General features: G+C 49.1%; 1 protein-coding gene across 4 annotated transcripts in view; it reads right to left on the reverse strand.

Annotated features, from left to right (window-relative positions):
- FAM98A (family with sequence similarity 98 member A) overlaps positions 1–18310 on the reverse strand; it is a 582326-nt gene extending 564016 nt beyond the window's left edge. For 2 of the 4 annotated variants that reach the window (XR_007500853.1, XR_007500854.1), the window contains exons 1-8: positions 18181–18310; positions 14883–15031; positions 12333–12467; positions 10065–10249; positions 7873–7953; positions 6816–6932; positions 3351–3518; positions 2111–3246 (exon numbers count right to left, since the gene is read on the reverse strand). Coding sequence is in view for 2 of the 4 variants with exons in the window: in XM_049784200.1 (XP_049640157.1) it covers positions 2599–3246; positions 3351–3518; positions 6816–6932; positions 7873–7953; positions 10065–10249; positions 12333–12467; positions 14883–15031; positions 18181–18233 (1536 nt within the window). In the remaining 2 variants the exon portion in view is untranslated. Of the gene's footprint in view, positions 1–2053; positions 3247–3350; positions 3519–6815; positions 6933–7872; positions 7954–10064; positions 10250–12332; positions 12468–14882; positions 15032–18180 lie in introns of those variants that run through there. The other 2 variants (XM_049784201.1, XM_049784200.1) reach the window with 2 other exon arrangements.
- Positions 18311–24621: the final 6311 nt, after the last annotated feature.

Genomic DNA, 24621 nt, shown 5'->3' on the forward strand with positions numbered 1-24621 from the left:
CACTGAGAGCAATACAGCTGTCAGGACAGATTCTGAAAATCTTAGAATGATCGAGATATTTCCACTTGGAACGTTTTTAGAATGGCAAGTGCCAGGTGAAAACGAGGAGCCTGTCAACTAGAACTGGTTCTATCAAAACAATGTAATCTCAATAGTAAATAAAAATTTTTATTTTGGAGCAGAGCTTAGGGCTTATTCGTGGCTGTGCTTAGGGAGCCAGGTGCAGTGCCAGAGTTAAAACCAGGATCAGCTGCGTGCAAGGCCAGTGCCTTTTTAAATTTTACTAATTTTGATTTTGGGGCCACACCTGGTGGTGCTCAGGGGCGTCTCCTGGCTCTGTGCTCAGAAATCGCTCCTGGCAGGCTCAGGGGACTGACCACATGGGATGCTGGGAATCAAATCCGGGTCCGTCCGGGTCAGCTGTGTGCAAGGCAAACACCTTACCACAGTGCTATTTCTCTGGCCCCAGTTAACAGTATTTTTTTTTTTTTTTTTTTTTTTTTTTGGGCCACATCCAGTGATGCTCAGGAGTTACTCCTGGCCCTGTGCTCAGAAATTGCTCCTGGCAGGCTTGGGGGACCATATGGGATTCAGGAAATTGAACCAGCAAGCTATGTGCAAGGCAAAAGCCTTACCACTGTGCTATTTCTCCAGCCCCAGATAACAGTATTTTTAATAGCTAAAGACATGAATAAAATCTATGAAATCTATGATCTAAAAAATTTAGGTATGAATTTTTATTTTTGTACAGAACACTTTGTTTCAGTTGGCTTCCTTTGGAGAAACAGGTCCATCATGTTAGGAAACAAACAAACAAAACAAAACAAAACAAAAAAACTCAAGAAAAACCAAATGAAACTAGGGAAACCCCCTTCAAGATGAGGGACCAGCACTTCCTCGGTAAATGTGTAGCAATAGCTACACCCAGTGGCCAGACATAAGCAACGATACTGGAAAAATCGCTATTTCCCCTTCATTCAGGCCTTCAGTTCACTAGACAAACCAAGGGCCTGAATGCCTAACCTTGAAGTGAGTGTCCAGATAATTCCTCCTTTTAAAGTTTTTTTTAAAGGGCTAAAATAAAACTCAAGACCCAAGAGAGAAGGAACAGACTTTTATTTATTGCTCACCTTTCACTCAAAGCATACCTCCAGCCAATTTTTCCTTTCACAGCTTGACAATATTTATGTAAGACAAAAACCCAGCAAGGAGCTTCCAGGAGATTTTGGGAAGGAGAGTGGGGCACACCTACTCGGCTGGGTTTTTGTTTTCTGCAGCAATAAAAAGGGCCTCCTGCACTAAGCCAAAAAAAAAAAAAAAAAAAAAAACCAAAAAAAAAAGTGTCCTGCTTCTTGTGAACTCGTAGTGCATTTCTTCTACAGCGAAAACAAAAACCAAAAATGGTCTCCTGCCCAATGGTATGTGGCATCAACCCGTGCATAAGACAAAACTCAAGTGTGTGGGCTTTTTTGCCGTTTTTCCTCGAGCAGATTTCAAGTAAAAGAGAAGGTAGATGGAGGAACTTAAGTTGTGGTTTCGGGCGTCCTTGGAGTTACTAGACTTGAACTAAAAGGCCCTCCCTCCAAGGGCAGGTTCACAAATGGAAGTTGGACTTTTGTGATCTGTCAGGGTTTGTCAAGAGTCGCATGTAAGGGGTCGAGTTCCGCGGTAAGGGCAAGGGGGCAATAGTAAGGCGCCGAATGTGCAGAAGAGCTCAGTGAAAAAGGACCAGGCTTAAAAAGTCCTATCATGTGAAGCAAGACCTCTCTGAATCCAAACAAACAAACAAACCCAAAAAAGCCCATTAGGGCAGAATTGTGCTGGGCAAAGCAACGTCTTAGGATACTTGGAAGGACAAACGAAAAGGGCTCTTATAACCTTGGTTACCTTCCAAGTGGTGTATCTGGGGGGGGGGGTTAAAAAACAAAACAAAAGTAGGCCAATCCTCATTTTCAAAACTGCATACCACAAACATAAAAGCTACTCATCAAGTAGGGTTTTTTTCTGGGTTTTGGGCCACCCCGGTGATGCTCAAGGGTTATTCCTGGTTATGTACTCAGAAATCGCTCCTGGCTTGGGGGGGACCATATGGGACGCCAGGGGATCAAACCACAGTCCGTGGTCTGTTCTGGGTCCTCTGAGTGCAAGGCAGATGCCCTACTGCTGCGCTATCGCTAGGGCCCTTCATCAAGTAGTTTCTAAAAAATGAAATAAAATAAAGGTATGCGAGTTCTGACTGTGAAATCAAGTCTACTTACTGGTCAGTCCAAGGCCACCACCTTTAGAAACAAAAACCAACTCTTCAGAGAGAGATGCTGCCCGTAGTCTGTCAAGTAGTAAACAGCAGATCTAAGTCCATTTAAAAACAAAACTAAACAAAACAAAAACAACCAAAGAAAAACCAACCGAGCAAGAATTTTCCAATGAAGACCAAGGAATGCTCAGGCCACGGCCAGGCCGGGCAGGGCCGGGCCAAGGTCAGGCCTGCACCCCGCGAGTCTCGCATGCTTAAGTCCGTACCTCAGCACCTAGAAGTTTCTAGGTCTTGCAGGGGATGGGGGGGCACGAGCCGGACGCGGGGATCCTGGTCCAGGGACCTCAGCTGGTGTAGTGGCGGCCCTGTCCGAAGCCGGAGTGGTTGTACTGGTAGCCCCCATGCTGGAAATGCTGCTCAAACTGGCCGCCTTGGTGATAGCTCTGGCCGCCCCGGCCCCCCCAGCCTCCACCCTGGCCCCCACGCCCGCCGCGCCCGCCACGGCCTCCTCGGCCTCCGCGGCCACCGCCACTGCCACCACCCCCGCCTCCACCACCCCGATCCCCGGCATGGTGGTGGTGGTGGCCAGCGTCCTGGTATCGGTTGTCCTGCTGGTAGCCGCCACCCCCGGTGTAGGGAGGTGCCTGGAAGCCACCGCCGTAGCCCCCACCGTGGTAGCCGCCTGGCTGCTGCTGGAAGCCGGAGTCACGGTAGCCGCCTGTATCCGTCCAGCCTCCCTGGTGCTTGTTGCCACGGCCACCTCCGTAGCCACCACGGCCGCCTCGGCCTCCTCCTCCGGATTCGTGGCCTCGGCCACCGCCGCCACCTCCACCGCTGTACGAAGAATGTTCATAGCCGCCCCTGCCTCCTCCGCGGCCCCCCGCCGGCAGCTGGGGCCCGTCCTGCCTCTTCTGCCAGGGTGGCATCTCGGGGGGCGGTGGCTCGATCTCGTTGGGGCGGCCCCCTCGGTCGGGCACCCTGCCCATCAGCACCTGGGGTGGGAGGACACCACATGAGAGGAGACCAGGGATGAATAAAGAGGAGACCAGGGACAGGGTGGGGACAGGCAGGGGACAGGCCAGGCCGGGGCCCCTACCTTGTTGATTGCACAGGCTGTCTTCTCCCGGGTGGAGCCACTGCTGGTCCGTAGAATCTTGGACAGGTCTTGCCGAGCCGCCAGGAGATGGGCCACCGAGACGATGCTTTTGGGTGTTAGGATGGAGCGCTTGGGCTGGTAGACCTTAGCTAGTTTCTCCGTTTGACTCTACAGAGATACAAGTGTTCAAGGCAATAGGGTGTGAAACAAGTGAGAGGGTCCCACAAGGCTTTGTCATGCTGCCTAAGGCCCAGAGAGAAACTCATTAAGTGAATAAAAGTTATTTCCTCGTCACTGCTCCTGCCCATTACGGAACTATGACCAGGACAGTCGCCAGACTTCAGAAATAAGGTGGTCGAGGGTCGGAGCGGTGGCACAGCGGTAGGGCATTTGCCTTTCACATGGCTGACCTAGGACAGACCGGGCTTCGATTTCCCGGTGTCCCATATGGTCCCCCCGAGCCAGGAGCGATGTCTGAGTGCATAGCCAGGAGTAATCCCTGAGTGCTACCGGGTGTGGCCCAAAAACAAACAAAAAAGAAATAAGGTGGTTGGGGAATTGGGTATGAGACCCAGGGGACCTTGTTCTTAAGGACTGTGGATCAAGGTTAGGAAGAAATGACAAATAAAAATTCCTTGCCTTGAGTCTCAGATCAAATATACTCACCCACTGAAATGTTCTCAATGTCTACTTCATTTCCTTACTAGGACTTTCAAAAGGTTGCCAGTGATTTTGTATTGGTGATGTTATCAGCACAGTCACCTTATTTGCAAAAGCAGTGGCCCCACTTAATATTTTCCTCTATGATTTTCACATAGACATAAGGAAAAGGGTCTGCTTTTAGCCACTCAGTAGATGTCTAATGATGATTTAGTGTTAGGTCAAGCGATGAACAGTTTCACTGGGAAACTTAAGGAAACGGGCAAGCTTGGCCTTTAAATGCTGCAGGCCATTGGCCTTGCACAAAGCCAACTTGAATTCAATACTCAGTACCATATATGCTGGCCTGGGGCCATGTCAGAAGTGAGTGAGTCCTGAGCAGTGGGTGTGAGCCAAAATAGGCAACAAAAACCGTGGAGCCACAGGAATGGCAACGCAGGTAGCCTTTGCCGTGCACATGCTGGATTTAGTCCCTGGCATCCCAAAAGGTCTCTGAGCTAGCCAGGAATGATTCCTAAGTGTAGAGACAGCAGAACCCCTGAGTCCCCAACCCCCAAAACCGAAAGGAAAAAAAAACCCCAAAATAAAATACAAATGAGAACCCCCCCAAACAATTGAGGTAAACAAAAATTTTGGAAGCAGGTATTCTAATGTTAATGATAAAAATATAGGCCAAGTTACAGGGAAAAACACACGATGTAAAAGCATGTATATTAGGATCAATACATACAGATGGCGATTATGCATATAATACAGGGATGACATATATATGATGGAAGTAGCTGCTGTGGTTAAGAAAACAGTTATGGGGGCCGGAGAGATAGCATGGAGGTAGTACGTTTGCCTTGCATGCAGAAGGATGGTGGTTCGAATCCCGGTATCCCATATAGTCCCCCGAGCCTGTCAGGAGCAATTTCTGAGTGTAGAGCTAGGAATGACCCATGAGCGCAGTCGGGTGTGACTCCAAAACAAAACAAAACAAAACAAAACAAAAGACCAAAACCAAAAAGTAAAAAAAGAAAAGTTATGACAAAGTGACTTTCTGTTTAAAATCTGTCATGCAGAGCTGGAACAATAGCATAGTAGGTAAGCTCTTGCCTTGCACGTGCCTGATCTGGGCTCTCCTGGCTCGGTCCCCATACGGTCCCAGGAGCCTGCCAAGAGTGAGCCCTGGGAGCAGAGGCAGGAGCAAGCCCTGAGCATCGCCGGGTATGACCCCTAAATGAACTAACTAGGTAAGTGCTGGCTGGCGGACCTGTTTGTAGGCTCCTCAGCATCACAGAACTCACTCCTGTGTGTAGATCCCAAGCCAAAATGGGGAAACTGCTCCCCATGGCTAGGGGACTGCCTAGAATGGGCCCTGGCACCACGTAGTCTGCCAGGTCCTGCCAGCTTAAGTAACACGAAGGCTGGGTAACCCCTGTGGTGACTCGGAGACCCAGCAGATCTGGTTCCCAGGAATCCGGTACTGAACTGCAGGCCTAACTGTCCAAGAATCAACAGTGGAGTCTGGGGAAGGGGGACCTCCTGAGCACTGCTGTAGAGCCTGAAACCACTCCCTCACCATGTTGCATAAAACATTACAAAGCAGAAAACACTGCAAAGTTGTCATATGACAACTTGCCACAGGATCGCTTCCTAAATCTGTCTCATGTCTTATACTTACGACATAAGCTCGGACAGAACAGTTTCGTGTATCTCAGATAAAACCACTTTAAAATCGAACACAAAGCACTTCACACACTAATCTGAAGAACACAGCAGTACACATATTTCACTATGTAAAATTCAATTTCATCTTGTGCAGATCTGAGTACCTCTTGGATTTTCCAGTAGGAACACACAGTACGAATCCCACAGACCAACACAGCTCTCTCTCAAGAAATGTCTGGTCTTTCCTCCTCCTCCTCATCAGCTAGGGACCACAGCAGGAAGGGCGTAAGCCTTGCACAAGGTCAACCTAGGTTCAGTTCAATCCCTGGCATCCAATAGGGTCCCCCGAGCACTGCCAGGAATAATTCCTGAGTGTAGAGCTCGGAGTAACTGCTGAGCACTGCTGGGTGTAGCCCCCAAACCCAAACCAAACCAACCAAACAAAAAACCAGCATAAAGCTACAATCACATCCTATTCAAGTCAGAAGCAATCTTGGGCCTCACAGAGATCAAGAGGGCATCTTGAAAACAGCCAAGATGTTAATGGGGCTGGAGTGATACCACAGTGGTAGGGCGTTTGCCTTACACGCGGCTGACACAGGACCACCTTGGTTCAATCCCCCGGACTCCCATATGGTCCTTTGAGCCTGCCAGGAGCAATTTCTCAGTGCATAAAACAGGAGTTACCCCTGAGCGTCACAGGGTATGGCACTCCCCCCCCCTCCAAATAAAAAGGGCCAAGATGATTTCAGCACAAAGACAGGAATCGAACCCTCACCTCTAAAAAAAGAAACGAGTCTGACCAGGCTTTCCAATTCTCTGTTCTAGATCTACTCTTCAGTCTGGCAAATTCCAGCACTGTCATCTTTAACGAGCACACCGTTCAGCTTGTAAGTGCAATAAACCAATAATTACAATGCTGATGCTTTCTATGACTTCAAGCTCGTAAAAAATGAACGTTATTCCACGTACAGCACCGTTAGGAAAGACGGGCTGGGAAAGACTCATGGCTTGACTCAGCAGGTCTGCCAAGAGCAAATCCCAACCCCGTTAAGTCTCTTATGGTCCCCCCCACTGACACCTGACTCTGCTAAGAACAGACACTCCGGGAATGAAGAAGACCCCTGGGTTGGAGACCACGGAAACGTGTACCTTAGCTCTGTCGGACCAGCCAAAGGATTGGACGGTGACATCCAGACGTTTGATCAGCAGCTTTCTCCGGACTTCATACTCATTGGCTATGGCTTGGTTGATTGCTTCGATTTTCTCCTGAAATGAAGTGAGAGAGACCAGTGAGAATGGGAAAGGGTTCGCTTGAGTTTGGGTTCCAAAGGAAAGAGGCGGTATCTATTCCATTCACTAGCCACCGAACCAATGATCGAATGATCTGAGTCAAGGTCAAGGGCCAGAGCGGTGCAAGCCGTAAGGCATCTGCCTTGAGTGCGCTAGCCTAGGGACACACGGCGGTTCGATCCCCAGGCATCTCATATGGTCCCCCAAGCCAGGAGCAATTTCTGAGTGCAGAGCCAGGAATAAACCCTGAGCCTTGCTGGGTGTGGTCCCAAAACAAACAAACAAACAAACAAACAAAATGTCAAGGTCAGAAGGCGGAATGAGGTAAAGCCGCAACTCCCTCAGACCCTGACAGAGGCTCTCAAGCTTGGGCTCTCCTTTGACATGACACGCATCTTGCAATGCTGGCTTGTCTTGTCTCAATGCATCTTTACTTTCTCCACTCACAAAAAAAGCCCGTATTCTGCCTCAGACTTGTATTTCCTCATTCTCTCCTTTCATATCTAAGCAAACCCAGTTTAGTCACGAAAAATAAAAAGAAAGGGCCTGAGTGATAGCACAGGGGTTAGGTGCTTGCTTGCCTTGTACAAGCCCGGCTCAGGTTCGATTTCTGGCATCCTCTATGACCACCCCAAGCACTGTCAAGAGTGATTCCTGAGTGCAGAGCAAGGTCAGGTGCGGACTCCCCTCCACCCAGATACCCCCACACCACAAAAGGCACAAACTTGGTGCCATAGAGTACAGAGGGCAAAAAGTACTTGCCTTGCATGAGACTAGCCCTAGTCTGATCCCCAGTGCTGAACAGCTCCCAGTATGGCTCTAACCCCTGGCACTACCTGGCCCCTCAAACAGCACAGATCTTAAGAGTCGACACAGAGCAGAGAGTGCATGGACAGCTGGAGTGACAGCTACTCACCCAGTGGGCTGGTCCCATTGGCTTCTTCAGCAAAGGCTTTCCCACATGGTTTGGTGGAACTTTCGCTAACGTTTCCTTTAACTGGCATGAAAAGACAGAAATGAACACCCACACATACAATTGACTTCCCCCCTTCCCTCTAAATCCCTCCCAATTCCCATCCTATCAGATTTGCCATCAAGAGGCTCCCCCCAAAAAATGCACACAGGAGACATGGGTCCGTAAAACTCAGGGCAGGGTGTCTGTGGGCGCACACCACCACCTTGACGCTAGGCACTCAGTGTAGGCATATGGATAGCCAACACACACAAAAAGCTGGGAGGGAGGGACAGCCAAGGTGGACTGCAGAGGCCCATCTAATCTGCGCCTTCTGCTGTTCATCACCCCCAAAATGCAACCACAGGATATGTCCTAGTCCAGCAGAAATGCAGAAGGGGCAGATGCTGTGACAAAAGACACTCTTGGCTTCTCTTGATCTGTATTGCTCGTTCTAAACCACAACATACATGTAGCCCTCTAGCTAGGCATTCATTTTTTTTTTTTTTGGCTTGTTGGGCCACACCCTGTGGTGCTCAGGGGCCACTCCTGGTTCTGCACTCAGAAATCAACCCTGGCAGGCTCGAGGAGCATATGGGATGCTGGGATCGAACTCGGGTATGTCCAGGGTTGGCCACGTGCAAGGCAAATGCCCTACCATTGTGCTATAGCTCTGGCCCTACTCATTTATTTTTAATCAGGTTTTATTACCTTTTTCTTTAGATTATTTTTTTTTCCGGCCACACCGTTTGATGCTCAGGGGTTACTCCTGGCTAAGCGCTCAAAAATTGCCCCTGGTTTGAGGGGACCATATGGGATGCCGGGGGATCGAACCATGGTCCTTCCTTGGTTAGCGCTTGCAAGGCAGACACCTTATCTCTAGCGCCACCTCACCGGCCCCTTCGTTTAGAATATTTTTATATTGGCCATTTGTGGCACCAGAATAATCCTGAAGTATTTGTACATGTTAGATCACATGAGCAGCGAACGCATCTACTCTGCCAACTGACAACGCTTAAGGCTGGGAGTGACTGGACTGAAAACCAGAAATATCAGGGGGTCAGAGTGATGGTACAGAAGGTAAAGGCCTTATCTGCCTCACAGCTAGCTGAACCAGCTGGGTTCCATCCCCAGTGCCCCAGATGGCTCTCCGAGCCTATCAGGGGTGATCTCTGCGTGCAGAGCTAGGAGCAAGCTCTGTGCACTTCTGGATGTAGCCACCCTCCCCCACTGCCCAAACCCCTTAAAAATAGTCGGCCAGAGACAGCCCAGATCTGACTTCCAATACTGCAAGGCTTGATTGGCACGACAGAGAAAACGTCCTTCCCAGAGCTCAGAGGAAGCAATAAGTAGATTATGGGGGTAACCCGCAAACAAAATAAGACTCAACTGAAAATCATGGCCAGGCCCCCTTATCTGTACAGTCAATGGAAAAAATATATAATTAATATTAAAGGATGAATTGAATCAAATTTCAATACCTTAAAAATATTTCAATCTAAAAAAAAATCTCAATCTGTGGCCAGAGTGACAGTACTATGGGTAGGGCACCTGGCTGATCCAGGCTCAACTCCTGGTATCCCATAAGGTCCCCAAGCCTGCCAAGAGTGATTCCTGAGCACAGATTGAGGAATAACCTCTCAGAGCACTGCCAGGGGTGGGCCCCTCCCTCCTCAAAACAAAACACCACAGAAAAACAAAACTTGGGGCTGGAGACTGCATGGAGGTAAGACGTTTGCCTTGCATGCAGAAGGACGGTGGTTCAAATCCCGGCATCCCATATGGTCCCCCGAGCCTGCCAGGAGCGATTTCTGAGCGTAGAGCCAGGAGGAACCCCTGAGCGATGCCGGGTGTGACCCAAACACCAAAAAAAAAAAAAAAAAGAAAAACAAAAAAAGAAAGAAAAACAAAGCTTATTCCTTAATGTTTTACTCCTAGTTTACTGCAGCTTCAAAACAAAACTCTTTCTTTTGGAAAATACGCTAACGTGTTTCTCACAGTAACACCAAAACCACGACTTTCTCTGTAAAGTGCAGAGGATTTAAAACCCCACAATCTTCCAGTGAGCTCATCATATGCGAAGTCGGATCTACTGAATCAACGTGCTTCCTTTCCAAGAGACAGAGGCCTTGGATACTTGGCAGTCAAGGTCTTACTTTCTTTTCAATCCCACTGAAGAACTGGAACATGGTTATGTTGGCCGGAGGCTTGGACATCCCTAGAGCGATGCAGATGCCTTTCAGCTCGTGGAAGACTTCGCTCCCACCACCCTCGGGAGCTTTCTTGGGGGGCGCGTTCACACTCAGCATCCTGGCAGCTTCAAGTTCTGAGATGAGGTAAGCTAGAGGGAACAAGGAAGATCAACAGCTGATACGTGGCAGCCAACAGGGGGCGGTGTCCCAACCAGGGAACAGGAGATTAATTTTTAAAGCTGTAGAGATGGATAAAAAGCAAGAAGGAAGAACTTATGCTGTGGTTATTGTTTGTTTTTGGACCACACCTGGCAGTGCTCGGGGGACTTGGACCTTCCGGATGCCGGAGATGGAACCTTAGTCCCGCTCTGCCTGCAAGGCAAATGCCCTGCCTGCTCCAGCCCCAAGCAAGACCATTTTTGACTCACAAATCACCCAGCATTTAAACAAACTCTGTAGTTCATCCATCAGCAAACAGATCATGGCTGATCTGAAAATACAATGCTTCTTTAAATGCCACCAACCAAGAAAGATCCCATCTATAAACTAGAGCTCTTGCCCACGCCCCCCTTTCAGTAGTTGGATAGTTGTGGATTCATTTCCAAGTTCTGTGAAATCCGAGTTCAGACACCCATGCCCTCCAGGCTCAACCCCCCACTCCCAGCATTCCCATCACTCGTAGGAGTCACTAGCACCCCAGGCGCCCAGACTTCAGTCAGGTGGGTCTGAGATTGGCTGCGACCAGTCACGGAGAAGTTGGTGGAAGAAGGTACCACTTACTTCTACTTCCAACCTTTCCAAGGACACTGCAATTTCCCACAAGGCAATTAATAATCACGGGGCTGTAGGGTTTCAAGGTTATGTGATAAAACAAGGACCATCTGGTGAGACAAGAGAGTTCTCGAAAAGGTTTTTTTCTAGCTTCTTAGAAATCTGAAGGCAGCTCAGTTCCCCATGAAAAGGTCTGTAGTCCCAGGGCCTCAATGTCAGAGCAGGTCTGCGAAGCAAACTCTGAGGTGGCAGCATTGGACACAGCCAAGTGGCCCCGAAGGTCACTTGAAAAGTGTTTGGTGAAACGGTTAACACACTGTGCACAGATGAAGTGATATAAGGCTTCAGCCACCAAAACAGTCAAGCCCATCATCATGGAAACCCTCATGGAAACCATCAAGCCCACCATCATGGAAATAGCCGGTGCCTATGTTTTGTAAACAAGGTAAGATAGGAACAGCGCCCACAGGCTTTCTCAGCCTGGGGCTGCTTTCAGGCCTCCAGGACAGAGGGGACAGTTGGCACCTCGAAGCCAAAGCAATACTCACTGGCTGCCCCTTGGAGAAGATTTGGTTTGGTATCCCTTGCTCTGGAAAATGAGTTTTCACCATGGCACAAAACTGACAGTCACAATTAGCACCCAAAAACAATTAATCATGATGGAAAATGGACCTTCATTAAGGCACAAAAAAGATTTAAGGTGGTGGGGGCTGGAGTGGTGGTGCAGCGGGGTAGGGGTGTTAGCCTTGCACATGTGACCTAGGATGGACCGCAGTTTGATCTCCCCGAGTCCCATATGGTCCCCCGAGCCAGGAGCGATTTCTGAGCGCATAGCCAGGAGTAACCTCTGAGCATCACCCAACCCCCCCAAAAAAAACCCTTAAAACTTTTCAGGGGTTGGAGTGATAGCACAGCGGGGAGGGCTCCTGCCTTGCCTAAAGCTGATCTGGGTTCATTCCCCAGAGTCCCCTGAGCCTATAAAGTCCCTTGAGATAGCCAGGAGTAATTCCCGAGTGTAAACTAGGACTTACCCGTTTCTGGTGTAACCCTCAAACAAACAAACAAACAGCAACAACAACAACAAAAAGCACTTTTCCTAAAATGTGGTTACCAGGGATAATCAGTAAACAAGAATACTTTATGACTCTGGAAAATTTTTACACTGTAACTTGACACACAAAACTAATCCCTCAAACCCTAATCCCAACACAAAACTTTCAAAGTCAGAAAGAACCTTCAGAAGCCAGAGTGTAAGCCAGTGTTAGCACAGTGGGGAGGGCAAGTGCCGTGCATGTGGCTGACTGGAATTCGATCCCTGGTCCCCACATTTGGCCCTCTGAGCTCTACTGGGAAGAATCCCTGAGCACACAGTTGGGAGTAAGCCAGGTGTGACCCCCAAACCCAAACAGAACCGTCTCTTCACGATTCCCACACTGTGTTTCCCAAGGAGCTGGGACTTACTGAGCAGCAGAAGGCAGTTCTTCTGGACGAGAAGGCGCTTGGTGGCGTCCCCGGACGTCAAGGAGACGTAGGGGCAGTTCATCTCCCCCAGGAGCCCGCTCACCTCCAGCTGGAATCCCTCGGCTTCCCCGGGGCCTGGGGAGAAGCACAGTCAGCTCGTCTCCTAAGGGATTGTGGGAACCAGAGCGATAGCACAGTAGTAGGGCGTTTGCCTTGCATGCTGCTGACCCAGGACAGACCCGGGTTCGATCTCCGGCATCCCATATAGTCCCCTGAACCTGCCAGGAGTGATTTCTAAGAGCCAGGAGTAGCCCGGGTGCCGCTGGGTGTGGGCCCAAAACAATAACAAAACAAAAACAAAAAGAACACACAAACGAATTGTCCAGAGGGGCTTCTAGTACGCAGTAGGACTGGACCCTCTGACACAGGTCCAAGCCCTGCTCGGCAGTTTCCACTGAGTCATTGTGTCTCATCTATGGCCTCCCAGCATGGGCAAGGTAGCACCACCGTCTGCTCCACAGCACCCCTAGGACTGGCCCAGGGTCTGCCACTCGCTCTTCACCAACCTTACCCAAATCCTCATCACCCAGCCCAGTTGTCCAGGCTCTGCCTGAGGTGCTCACAGCAGTACTCTGGCCCTGAGCCACCAAGCAGAGCAGAGCAGAGCTGGGCCTGGGCCATCTCTGGCCACGGAATTTGAGCCCAGATTTCCGGGTCAGCCTCAGCTACACACCAGGTGAGTCCCCTTTTTCCCCAACCAGAGTGCTCCTTCCTCCTGACTCTTCTGTCTCGGTGACAGAGCAGTGACCACACGCCACAGGCCGGCTCACGGGGCCGAGTCCCAGGACTTCGTCTGGAACACTGTCTCCTTAGGGTTTTCTCTACATGCCGGGTGCTGCAAACCCTGGGACCCCATGGGTATTCCTTTGGGGGAAAGGACGGGGAGAGAGAACCCCAGGACCCTGTGGTATCCATATGGAGGAAGGTGTGAAGATCCTTCTCAATTCCAATTGGGCCACCCCCACTTTTCCCTGTTCTCCAGGGCTGGCTTCCTCGTTCAAGTTTCCTTTGGAACAAACACTTCTGAACAGTCAGTACACAGGGGAGAGGATTCACCCAGTAGGTTGGGGAATTACAGGGACCAGAGAGCAAAGGTGAGGTCAGAAGCAGGAGGGCCCAAACTCAGCAGCCCCAGGGGGTGGAATCTGGGTTTCCTCAGGTCAGGCCAGTGACCTTCAGCAAGATGTTTAAAACTCAAGGAGCTGCCTTGCTCAATATGTAAAAAGACTAATGGAAGCAGTTGCCAGGGGGGAAGCCCGGTACTTAAATGAGTTAAAACAAAACAAAACACAGAGGGTAGAGCCAGAGAGAGGTCAAAGGGCTGGTGAGCCCCAAAGCCCATCTCTCCTCCAAAAAAGGCAAATGCTGAAAAATGCTGGAGGCAACCCAACCAGAGGGCTTAAACTAGAATCTGGGGATCCCATAAAAGCAGAGTAGGTGGAGAGCTGGGTGGGGGGACTCAACCCGGCACATGTAGCCCCTCAGGAGGATCAGATACTGAGGGGAAGGGGGTTGGTTTGTCTTCTTGAGAGAGGCCAGACAGGCGCTCACCTCAGACAGGTGTGGTTCCCGCAGCCCCGGTTGGCGGGAGGCCCAGGCAGAGGCAGGAATAAGCATCAGTGAGTGAGTGAGTGAGTGAGTGAGTGAGTGAGTGAGTGAGTGAGTTCCTCCCTGCTCCTTGCCTTTCTACTCTCCCCCAAGTCCCATGAATAGGGGACAGGAGAAGAGAGGGCAGCTGAGTGGGGGCTCCTCTCTGCAGGATAGGGTGGACTCCCAGGCAGCCCCTTTCCCAGTGTCTTGGAATAAAGGTTCCCACGCTAGGCTAGGTGGGGAAGGACAGACAGACACACACACACACACACATGGGCTAGGCTAGGTGGAGACACACACACACACTGGTTGGTACAGTGTCAGTTCCTAGCTTTTGTCTCTTGTGCAAGGCCCACCCAGGAGGGCACCAAGTCATCACAGCAACCTCCCTTTCAAGATGACACATCTGCACGGGCTGGGCCTGGGGTCTGGAGGTGATACCCATCCTCAGATAGGAGCCAGTGACAGCCACTTTTTCCCTGTGTCAACAGGATTGGTGCACATTAGTTTCAATGTGGAGTATTAATTTGGAAGTGGGTAGATTGTTAGTCCAAATGGAAAACCACCCCAATTTCTAGTGTGCGCCACCAACTTGAGCTGGCTTTATAAGCTTCACCATGAGAGTCCTCTGCAGCTTCTACAAATTTTTTACTGGTGGAATGGCCACTCTTCAAGACTCCTCCTCCAGCTCAGAACCACCTTATCTCTCGTGTGTGTGTGTGTGTGTGTGTGTGTGTGTGTGTGTGTGTATGTGTGTGTGTGTGTGTGTGAGTGTGTTTGGCTTCTGCACAATATTTTTAAAAAAATCCATGAATTTATAATAAAACCGCCAACAGATCAAGTTCTCTTCACCAGACCCCATTTTCTCAACTCGGCAGTGCGGAACGAAACGTCACTTACTGTTAGTGGCTTGTACGTTTTCCTCCAGTTTACAAAGGACTCGTAGCTCGGACACCAGCCAGGCACAAAGTTTGGTAAACTCCGGGGAAGTGGCTCCAGCGGCAACGGCCTGCAACAGGGCGCCATCGTCCAACAAAGGGCCCTTGTAGCTGCAAGCAAGAAAGTACACGCACGCACGCACGCGCGCGCGGACACACACATTAGAGTCAATCTCTGAGATAATCTACAGAGAAAATCAGATTGATGTGGGACCCGTGGAATAAGGCAACAGTCTGACAAAGGCAGCGAGGCCAACTTCGACATACAACCTCATATTTAGCGCTCAAGTCAGCCCCGTGAACACGAGAGAAAGAGCAGTTGCATTTCAAACACATCCAGGGGACAGAATCGTAGATGCCAAGTTGTGCCCAGGCCCATACAGTTACAGAAAGCTGTGCTAGGTGGACTTTCTGACTGAAGCCAAGTTTTGAATTAAAACCAGATTAACAAGTGGTAGCCTACTCTTTCCAAGATAATAGATGATCTTTTCCTAAGAGTTTTCCAAAAAGTAACTCCATTTGGGTTATCAGTAACTTTCTTTAAAAGCAAAATTAAACTTATTTTATGTTCTGGCTTTTGGGCCACACCCGGTGATGCTCAGGAGTTACTCCTGGCTCTACATGCAGGAATCATTCCTGGTGGGCTCAGGGGATCGACCACATGGGACGCCTGGGATTGAAACCAGGTCGGCTACATGCAAGGCAATTACTCTACCACTGGCCCCTAATCAATTACTTTTCATCATTTCATTTCCCCTTTCTCAGCTGTATCTAATGACAGTTGAGGCTTATAACACATATAACAGATACCAGAAAAAAGTTGACAGCAAGTTCACGGTAGTCAAGTGATATAAGGGAATTCTGATGCTTTGTGCTCCGTGTAATTAGAAAGCTCATTCAATATCTTTTAACGCTCATCAAAGACAACAGTAATACCATACCATAACCTAGAGTGTAGCCTGATTAAAGACTGTGTCCTTCTCAACGTAATTTTAAGTCTTTAAGACATGTTATGGAACTAGAGCTCTGTAATATTCTAGAGACTTCTGGTAAGCCCCATTCGAAAGGCCATCTGTAAATACCACCTTTAAGTTGGCGACTAACACCCCAATTCCACCTTCTCTGCACAATAAGCCCCTTTTGTTGGATTTCCCCAAGCATATATTCTTTAGATGATTTTACCTGCTTTGAGTAATCCAAACCCCAATCGTTTATTAAGAATACGTGAAACAGGCTTAAGATAATTCAGGGCTTAGGTAGAGATTTAAGGCAGCATGTCAGTATTCTGATGTTTCTGAAACTCTACTGTAACCTAGCTTAAAAGGGGGAAAGCTCAAGCTTACATGAGGGAAGATTCAAACCCCCAAGTTACAAGGCAGTAGCTCTTGGTCTCACTGTGCGGGCTTCATTTGGTCCCAGGCTTGGGGTTTGTCCCCCACCCCCAAATACGGGGATTTCTCAGGGCGGTTCCTTGAAGGCCAAATAAATGTACTAACCTCCCAGCTAAGGGATCAAGGGCAGGCAGGTCAGAGGCCACCAGGACAGCTAAGCAACTGCTCGCCATGAACTGATGGTTTTTAAAGTAGCCTCTCCTCCACACCCTTCAACTAGGAGGACAGGGGTCCAGTCACCTCCGCTTGGAAGCCCTGGGGTGGGTTGGGGGTGCGTATGTGTAGGCTGCATTTGCTTTTCCCACTAAGGAACCCCTCAATCCTCCAGCAGTGCCTTCCTGCCATCTTCCAGCTCACTCCAAACCCCTGGGGTTCATTCCTGCTGGGCTAGCTTGGGAGGGTCCAGTGGGTGGGCGCTGCGCTGCTGGTCTGGCACGGTGCCTCGGTGGTGGTGGTGGATCCCAAGCAAAGGGCTGCAGAGAAAGGCCTGGAACCTTCAGGGCAATTGGGAGTAGGGCTGGTTGATATGATACCATGAGGGCTAATTGGGGCTCAGCCTTGCTGAGCTAAGCAAGAGAGTGGGGAAGCGCCTCGCACCAAACACCCTGACGAGCACGCATCTGGCATCCACGAGGCAACTTGGCACAACTTTTGGGGTGCCCCTCGTGCACAGGCGTAACCTGGAATTGGAGAAGAGGGTGCAAAAACCAAGACCTGGTCCAAACTGGAGGCCGGTTCCTGCACCAGGAGGACCTCACTGGGCACAGTCCAGCCAGCCAGCTGCTGTCTGCTTTTGGGGGTGCGCCTTGGCACCCCAAAACCCAAGAGGTCCTGCGCTGCTGCATCCCAGGGTGTCCAGAACGTGGGGACCCGGGCCTGGCCTAACCGAAGAAGTGCCTGAAATCCCTCTCACCCCACTCCAGCCGCTGCTACCCTTGGAGGGGACCTGGTGGGTTGCACCGGGGTGCCCCCCAAAAGCAGGGTGGCACGTGCGGGGGGAGGCGCACGTGGAAGGGCGGGGCTGCTGGGGGACCCCAAAGTTTGCAGGCAAGTTCTGGGGTACCGGGCCCAGACAATGACACCTTGAGGCATTGCCCAGTGAGCTGCTGTCTGCTTTCAGGGGTGCACCTTGGCACCCAAAATCCAAGAGGTCCTGCGCTGCTGCATCCCAGGGTGTCCAGAATTTGGGGACCCGGGCTGAACCGAAGAAGTGCCTGAAATCCCCCTCACCCCATTCCAGCCGCTGCAGCCCTTGGGGGGGACCTAGTGGGGTGCACCGGGGTCCCCCAAAAAGCAGGTGGCATGCTCGGGGGGGGCACACGTGGAAGGCCGGGACTGCTGTGGGGAACCCCAAAGTTTGCAGACAAATTCTGGGGCGTCGGGCCCAGACAATGACACCTTGAGCACTATCCAGCGAGCTGCTGTCTGCTTTCTGGGATGCGCCTTGGCACCCCAACACCCAAGAGGTCCTGCACTGCTGCATCTCAGGTGTCCAGAAAGAATGCGGGGACCCGGGCCTGCCCGAACGGGAGACGTGCCTGAGGTCCCTAAATCCACCCCAGCCTCTGCAGCCCTTGGGGGAGACCTGGTGGGGTGCACCGGGGTCCCCCCAAAAAGCAGGTGGCATGCTCGGGGGGCGCACGTGGAAGGCCGGGTATGCTGTGGGGGGACACCAAAGTTTGCAGGCAAGTTTTGGGGTGCCGTGCCCAGACAATGACACCTTGAGCAGAGCCTTGCCCGCCTTGGGGTGCAGCGGGGAGACTTTGGGGTGCAACTGGGGGGAGGCCCAGACAGCTGGGGAGCTCCTGGGTTGGCTCCCAGGGGCCCCGGGAGTCCTGGGGCTGGGTACCCCACTTCTGCAAGGCTCACCCCAAATCTTCCAACGACTCCAAGATGTCATTCTCCATGAGGTCACACTCCATGCCCACCGGGGAAATTCCAAATTTCCGAGTTGGTCCGTCAGCCCAGCCAGCCAGCCAGCCACCTTGCTCCGCCGGCGTTCACACCGCGCATGCGTCGCCTGCACCGGAAGTGTGCCAGCCCCGACAGCTGGCGCTTCGGCGTCCCCCACGGCGCACGTGCCGCGCCTGCGTACCACAGCGCACTGCTTTCCACCGAGCCTGCGCGCCACAATCAGCTCCGCCCACCTCTGTGCACCGAGCATGCGCAAGACGTCAGGCCCCGCCCACTGCCCCGCCCCTGCGCACAGTGCTAATGGAGGCGAAAAATGGACGCCGCGCGCGCCTGCGCAGTCGTGCGACGTGAAGCCACCGCCCGGAGAAGGGCAGACTACCTGCCTAGGCCCTGGCTGGCGTGGCAAGATAGGCGTGGAATTCTAGTGCGGTTCCTACTGCATGGAAGGGGAAAGTTCTTTCTGTGTCATTTCCTAGCCTGATGCTGGAAAGGTTCATTGCATGCCTCTGGTTTGCTTTTCTTGCAGCTTTAATTAGTTGGCTCCAGGTGGGGATGCATGCCCCTGATTCAATGTCACTATGTCCCTAAAATATTATTGTGAAAGATTTGTAATTCACTGTGGTCAAAATAAAAATTATTTTTAAAAATAATAATAGTTGGCTCCAACGAGGAGTCCCATTTCCTTGCATAGCTGAAATGCATCCCCTTTGGCTTGGGCCTATATCAGATAAGTAAATTTAAGCCTATATAAGTAAGCTCTCTCTCTATAAGCTTGGGCTTACCCTATATAAGCTCTTCCAATATAGTATGTTGCAAGTCTTATTCTTCCTTATTTCAAGCACCTTGATTTTTAGACTATTGCTCCTATGTTTCTTTCAATTTCATCTCCTCCACCTGGGAGCACCCTCCTACTGAGGCCCCCACTATGACCATGAATTTTTTTTAGGGCAGGGTGTGGACGAATTCTTTCTTTATCCAAAGCAGTCGACTCTGTTGGCTATTTGCAGGTTAGACTGCAAATAGACATCTTTCCCAATTTCAATTTTTTTTTTTTGCAGGGCCTGGAGAAAGGAGCTTGCCTTGCATGCAGCCCACCTGGGTTCAATCCCTGGCATCCCCATTGTTGCCCCTTCCACTCCCTTAGCCTGCCAGGAGTGATTTCTGAATGCATCTGTGGCAGTAATAATGCCATTGATTGTGACATTATTTTGTGTAGGGGTGGCTTTCAGTTCTTGATGGGTCACCATTTCTGGGCAGATGTTGCTTGTGCTGTGCTTAGAAATGATTGAGAAATGAGAATGTTTGTTTTCAAACTGACCCCACACTTAAAAGTGAGGGTTAATCCTCAGTTGTACAGGCATGTGTAGAGTTTTCAGATTTGTGTTCTCCCATGTTTGCCTGTCTAAGGGGAAAATGTTCCTTGTTTTTCACCTTCTAAAATGTATCCCTCCCCTACTTTATTTTCCTGCATAATTTGCAGTGGTTCAAGAGGTAACATTTATTATGCACCTACTATGCGCTTGGCTAGATATTACTCCCATAGTCTATATCTAGATAAGATATAGGTCTTGGACCCGGAGAGATAGCACAGTGGTGTTTGCCTTGCAAGCAGCCGATCCAGGACCAAAGGTGGTTGGCGAATCCCGGTGTCCCATATGGTCCCCTGTGCCTGCCAGGAGCTATTTCTGAGCAGACAGCCAGGAGTCACCACTGAGCACCGCTGGGTGTGGCCCCAAAACAAAACAAAACAAAAAAAGATATAGGTCTATATAGGTTCACAAAGCTGTGGATTTCTCCCAGATACAGATGAGGACAAGTCATAGTCCCGTGGCTCCAAAACCTGGCAAAAATCAAGAAAGAAATAAAAAAGGAGAGAAAAGCTGTAATTTGAAACAGTCATATCTATATCCATAGTTCTTTTATAGTTGACTAATCAGGTACAGACTTATCAGCAGGCTATAAAAGATAAAGATAGGATGCACAAAGAACTAGCACATTACAGCTTAGATAACAGAATAAATGCTCCTGGAATCTTTCCTTTTTTTTTTTTTTTGTTTTGGTTTTATTCTTGGATCACACCCCGGCAATTCTCAGTGGTTACTCTTGGCTTTGCACTCAGGGATCACTCCTGGCAGGACTTGCGGGGATCATCTGGGAAGCCAGGGATAGAACTCTGGTGGGCTGCATGCAAGGCAGATCCCTTCCTGCTGTACTATTGCTTAGACCCCTTTCTGTTCCTTTCTAAGGAAGAATCTAGTTTATTTTCCTTTCTCACTCGCCTCCTGCAGACTGCTTTCATTCCTAGACCTAGGGTTCTTTTTATTTTGGGGGAGGGTCATACCCAGCAGTGCTCAGGGGTTACTCCTGGCTCTGTGCTCAGAAATCACACCTGGAAGGCACAGGGGACCATATGGAATGCTGGGATTCGAACCACCATTCATTCTCGATCTGCTGCTTGCAAGGCAAATGCCCTACCACTGTGCTATCTCTCTGGCCCCAGGGTTCTTGACTTTTTCAAAGCTTCATGACCTCTCAGAGCTTTCTGGTGCCCATTTCCTTTGATTTAGACAATTCTCCAAGGGCCAGAAGTGATAGTACAGTGAGTAGAGCGCTTGCCTTGCACAGGGCGACTTGTTAGATCTCTAGCATCCCATGGGTCCGCAGAGCCTGCCAGCAGTGACTTCTGAGTGCAGAGGCAGGAAGAAGCAGAAAGAAGTGTAACCCTGAAACAGCCACCATCACCAACACAACAAAAGTGATTCTAGCCATTTCTTCTACATCTTTATAGCTTAGGAGTTTTATGGTGATTCCATTGGGCCCATTCAGATTGTCCAGGATAGCTCTTTAATCACATCTGCCATATAAAGTTGGCGCCATCTGACACCTTCTCCCCCTCTCTTAGACTCAAAGATCAATCTTTTCAAGTTTGATTGAAGAGTAAAAAAAAAAAATCTTTATTTTTTTATACTTGGGGAAAATGTGTACAAGAATACTGAGAACTGATTTCAATTTTTAGAGGACTGTTTTTTTTATGCCAAAGGTAATTCTATGGGACCTTTTGCATTCTAGAGTAGTCGAAAATTGGTGCAACTGAAGTCACATCTAAAATCCAAGAAGGATCACTTTTTTTTTTTTTTTTATCATCACAGCTATAAACTTGAACAGAAATTTTGTGGTTTGTCATTGCATGGTTTCTCACAGGTGATTGATCTGCTAACTAAAGTACCTTTATTTATCAAAGAAGTAGGAACATTTTCTAGTTTCAGTGCGATTGCTTTTCGAATTCTCCTCCAATCAGGAGAAAATAAGACCATAGATTGCATGCTGCTTATGAGATGAATTGGTAAATGCTACTAAATAAATCCCTCTTGCCCTGGACTGCAAAACAGTATTTTTTCTTCTTCTCTAACTATAGCATGAAGAATTAATCTTATAGGTTCTCAAATTCTTATATTACTAAAGAGTATTACTTATATTACTAAAGAGTGCATTATTCTAAACCAAGCTTCTGGTGATATGAGTAATTTTGCTGAGCCTTGGCCATTTTTAGGGAATATTACTAAGTTTAAGAGGTCAATCTTGCCTATGTTTATATTAAGGAAGATAAAGAAAAAGTATAGGTGATTATATTTCCAATCCCTCTATTTAATTTTTTTTATTTTTATGCAAGTGGTTGGATCACATCTGGCATTGCCTGGGAACCATATTCAGTGCTGGTGACCAAACCAGGATTATGACCAGAGCAAGGCAATGCTGTATCTCTCCTGAACTAGCTCTCTAGTCCCTATTTTGTTGTTGTTGTTTGGGGATTGTGTGTGTGTGTATGTGTGTGTGTGTGTGTGTGTGTGTGTGTGTGTGTGTGTGTATGACTTTTAGACAACTCCCAGTTGTGCTCATTGCATACTCCTGGCTTTGTGCTCAGGGATCACTTCTGATGGAACTGAGGGACCAGATGGGGTTTTGGGGATTGAACCTGGGTCAGCTGCATGCAAAGCAAGTACTGTAACCACTGTAGCATCTCTCCAGCCCTGCGAGTACTAAGCTTTTAAAATACATTATTTATTATTTTATTAATTTTTAAGCATTATGATTACAGAAGAGCACCAGATTTTTAAATTTCTAATCACACTAATCATGTCTAACCTATCTCATGGATTTCTCCTCATTTTTCCTCTGCCTTTAGAGAAAAAATGTTTTCTCTTAGGGATCTATGTGGAACCTGCAAATTAAACTGATGCAGGCAGATTATCAGGGAGAAAATGCTTTCATATTTGTAGGGCATTTTTATTCTTTGCTTTTTAAAAATTGATTTCTTGTGTGTGTGATCATAGAGAAGGTTTACAGGAAAAAACCCTAGGAGGTAGGCTTTTTGTTTTTTTGGGGGGCCATACCTGGTGGTGTTTAGGGGTTACTCCTGGCTCTGTGATCAGGAATCACTCTTAGCAGTGTTCTGGGAATCACAGGAGATGTTGGACATTGATTCTCACATCAGCTATGTGGAAGGCAAGCACCTTACCCACTGTTTTACCTCTCTGGTCCCCTTGAGTTTGACTTGAGTCATGGGGAAAGTGATGGAATGAAAGGCAGAGAATTTGGGTTTTAGGGCTGGCAATTCCCTGTGAGATGGTAACTAAGTAAAGTCAGTGAGCGCAAGAGAAGGGAGTCGTCATTTAGATGCCTTTACAGACATCTATTTCAGTGCCATTGCCCTTATGCCGCCAGACTTGCCCTGAGCCATCCCCGGCCACCCTCCACCTTTAGACTCTTGTGTAAGTTATTTCTTGACTGGCACTTATTGGAGAAGAGAAAGGAGACAATTGCTTCTGCCAGGCTTGTTTCAGGGACCGAAAATGCTGCAGACACTCAAAGCAGAACTGTGAGCAAAGGCATCAGTAGGAACATTTGGTTCATTTTTTATATAATTTTTATTGAGACCAATGTGAATTACAAGTCTTTCACAGTTATATTTAAGGTACAAAGTGACAATGAATTAGGGCCCTTCCTTCCTTCCTTCCTTCCTTCCTTCCTTCCTTCCTTCCTTCCTTCCTTCCTTCCTTCCTTCCTTCCTTCCTTCCTTCCTTCCTTCCTTCCTTCCTTCCTTCCTCCCTCCCTCCCTCCCTCCCTCCCTCCCTCCCTCCCTCCCTCCCTCCCCCCTCCCTCCCTCCCTCCCTCCCTCCCTCCCTCCCTCCCTCCCTCCCTCCCTCCCTCCCTCCCTTCCTTCCTTCCTTCCTTCCTCCCTCCCTCCCTCCCTCCCTCCCTCCCTCCCTCCTTCCTTCCTTCCTTCCTTCCTTCCTTCCTTCCTTCCTTCCTTCCTTCCTTCCTTCCTTCCTTCCTTCCTTCCTTCCTTCCTTCCTTCCTTCCTTCCTTCCTTCCCACCCAGTGGCCCTCAAGAGTTACTCCTGCCTCTACACTCAGAAATTGCTCCTGGCAGGCTCTGGGGGCCCCTATGGGATTGAACCTGGGTCCATGCCTGTCAGCCACATGCAGGACAAATAAATGCCCTACCTCTGTGCTATCTCTTGGTCCCCAAACTATGACTCTTTGTCCCACACAGTGTCCCTCCTCCAGGTCAGAACCCAGATTCTTTACCCTTACTCCTGTCTCTTTGCTTCCATTCTCAGTCATTCTAAGGCTTAGCTCAGATACACGGCTCCATAAATATATTTTCTAAACACACTTGTTACAGTGAATTTTTCTCTTCTGGAGGTTTTAGATAATGGTGCTTTGTGAGTTGTTCAGTGTTTCTGGCAGTGGATTTAGAAATCTGTTTATCTATGTTTTTGTTTTGTTTTGTTTTGGGGCCCATATGGGATGCTCAGGGAACCAATGGAATGCTAGGAATCGAACTCAGGCCAGCAGTGTTCAAAGCCAATATCTTTTTTTTTTTTTTTTTTTTTTTTTGTGGTTTTTGGGTCACACCCGGCAGTGCTCAGGGGTTATTCCTGGCTCCAGGCTCAGAAATTGCTCCTGACAGGCACAGGGGACCATATGGGGCGCCGGGATTCGAACCGATGACCTCCTGCATGAAAGGCAAACGCCTTACCTCCATGCTATCTCTCCGGCCCCATATGTTTTTTCTTTTCTTTTTTTTTTTTTTTTTTGGGCCACACCCGGCAATGCTCAGGGGTTACTCCTGGCTGTCTGCTCGGAAATAGCTCCTGGCAGGCACGGGGGACCATATGGGACACCGGGATTCGAACCAACCACCTTTGGTCCTGGATCGGCTGCTTGCAAGGCAAATGCCGCTGTGCTATCTCTCCGGGCCCCAAAGCCAATATCTTACCTGCTATGTTATCTCTCTGGCTTGGGAATCTATTTATCTTAAGACCACCTCAGAGACTTCTACAGTAGTTCTTGATAATTTAATGTTCCTAAAAGTTGTGTTTTTATGTGCCT

The sequence above is a fragment of the Suncus etruscus genome, chromosome 12 (assembly GCF_024139225.1).
Source record: "Suncus etruscus isolate mSunEtr1 chromosome 12, mSunEtr1.pri.cur, whole genome shotgun sequence".
Taxonomy (NCBI): domain Eukaryota; kingdom Metazoa; phylum Chordata; class Mammalia; order Eulipotyphla; family Soricidae; genus Suncus; species Suncus etruscus.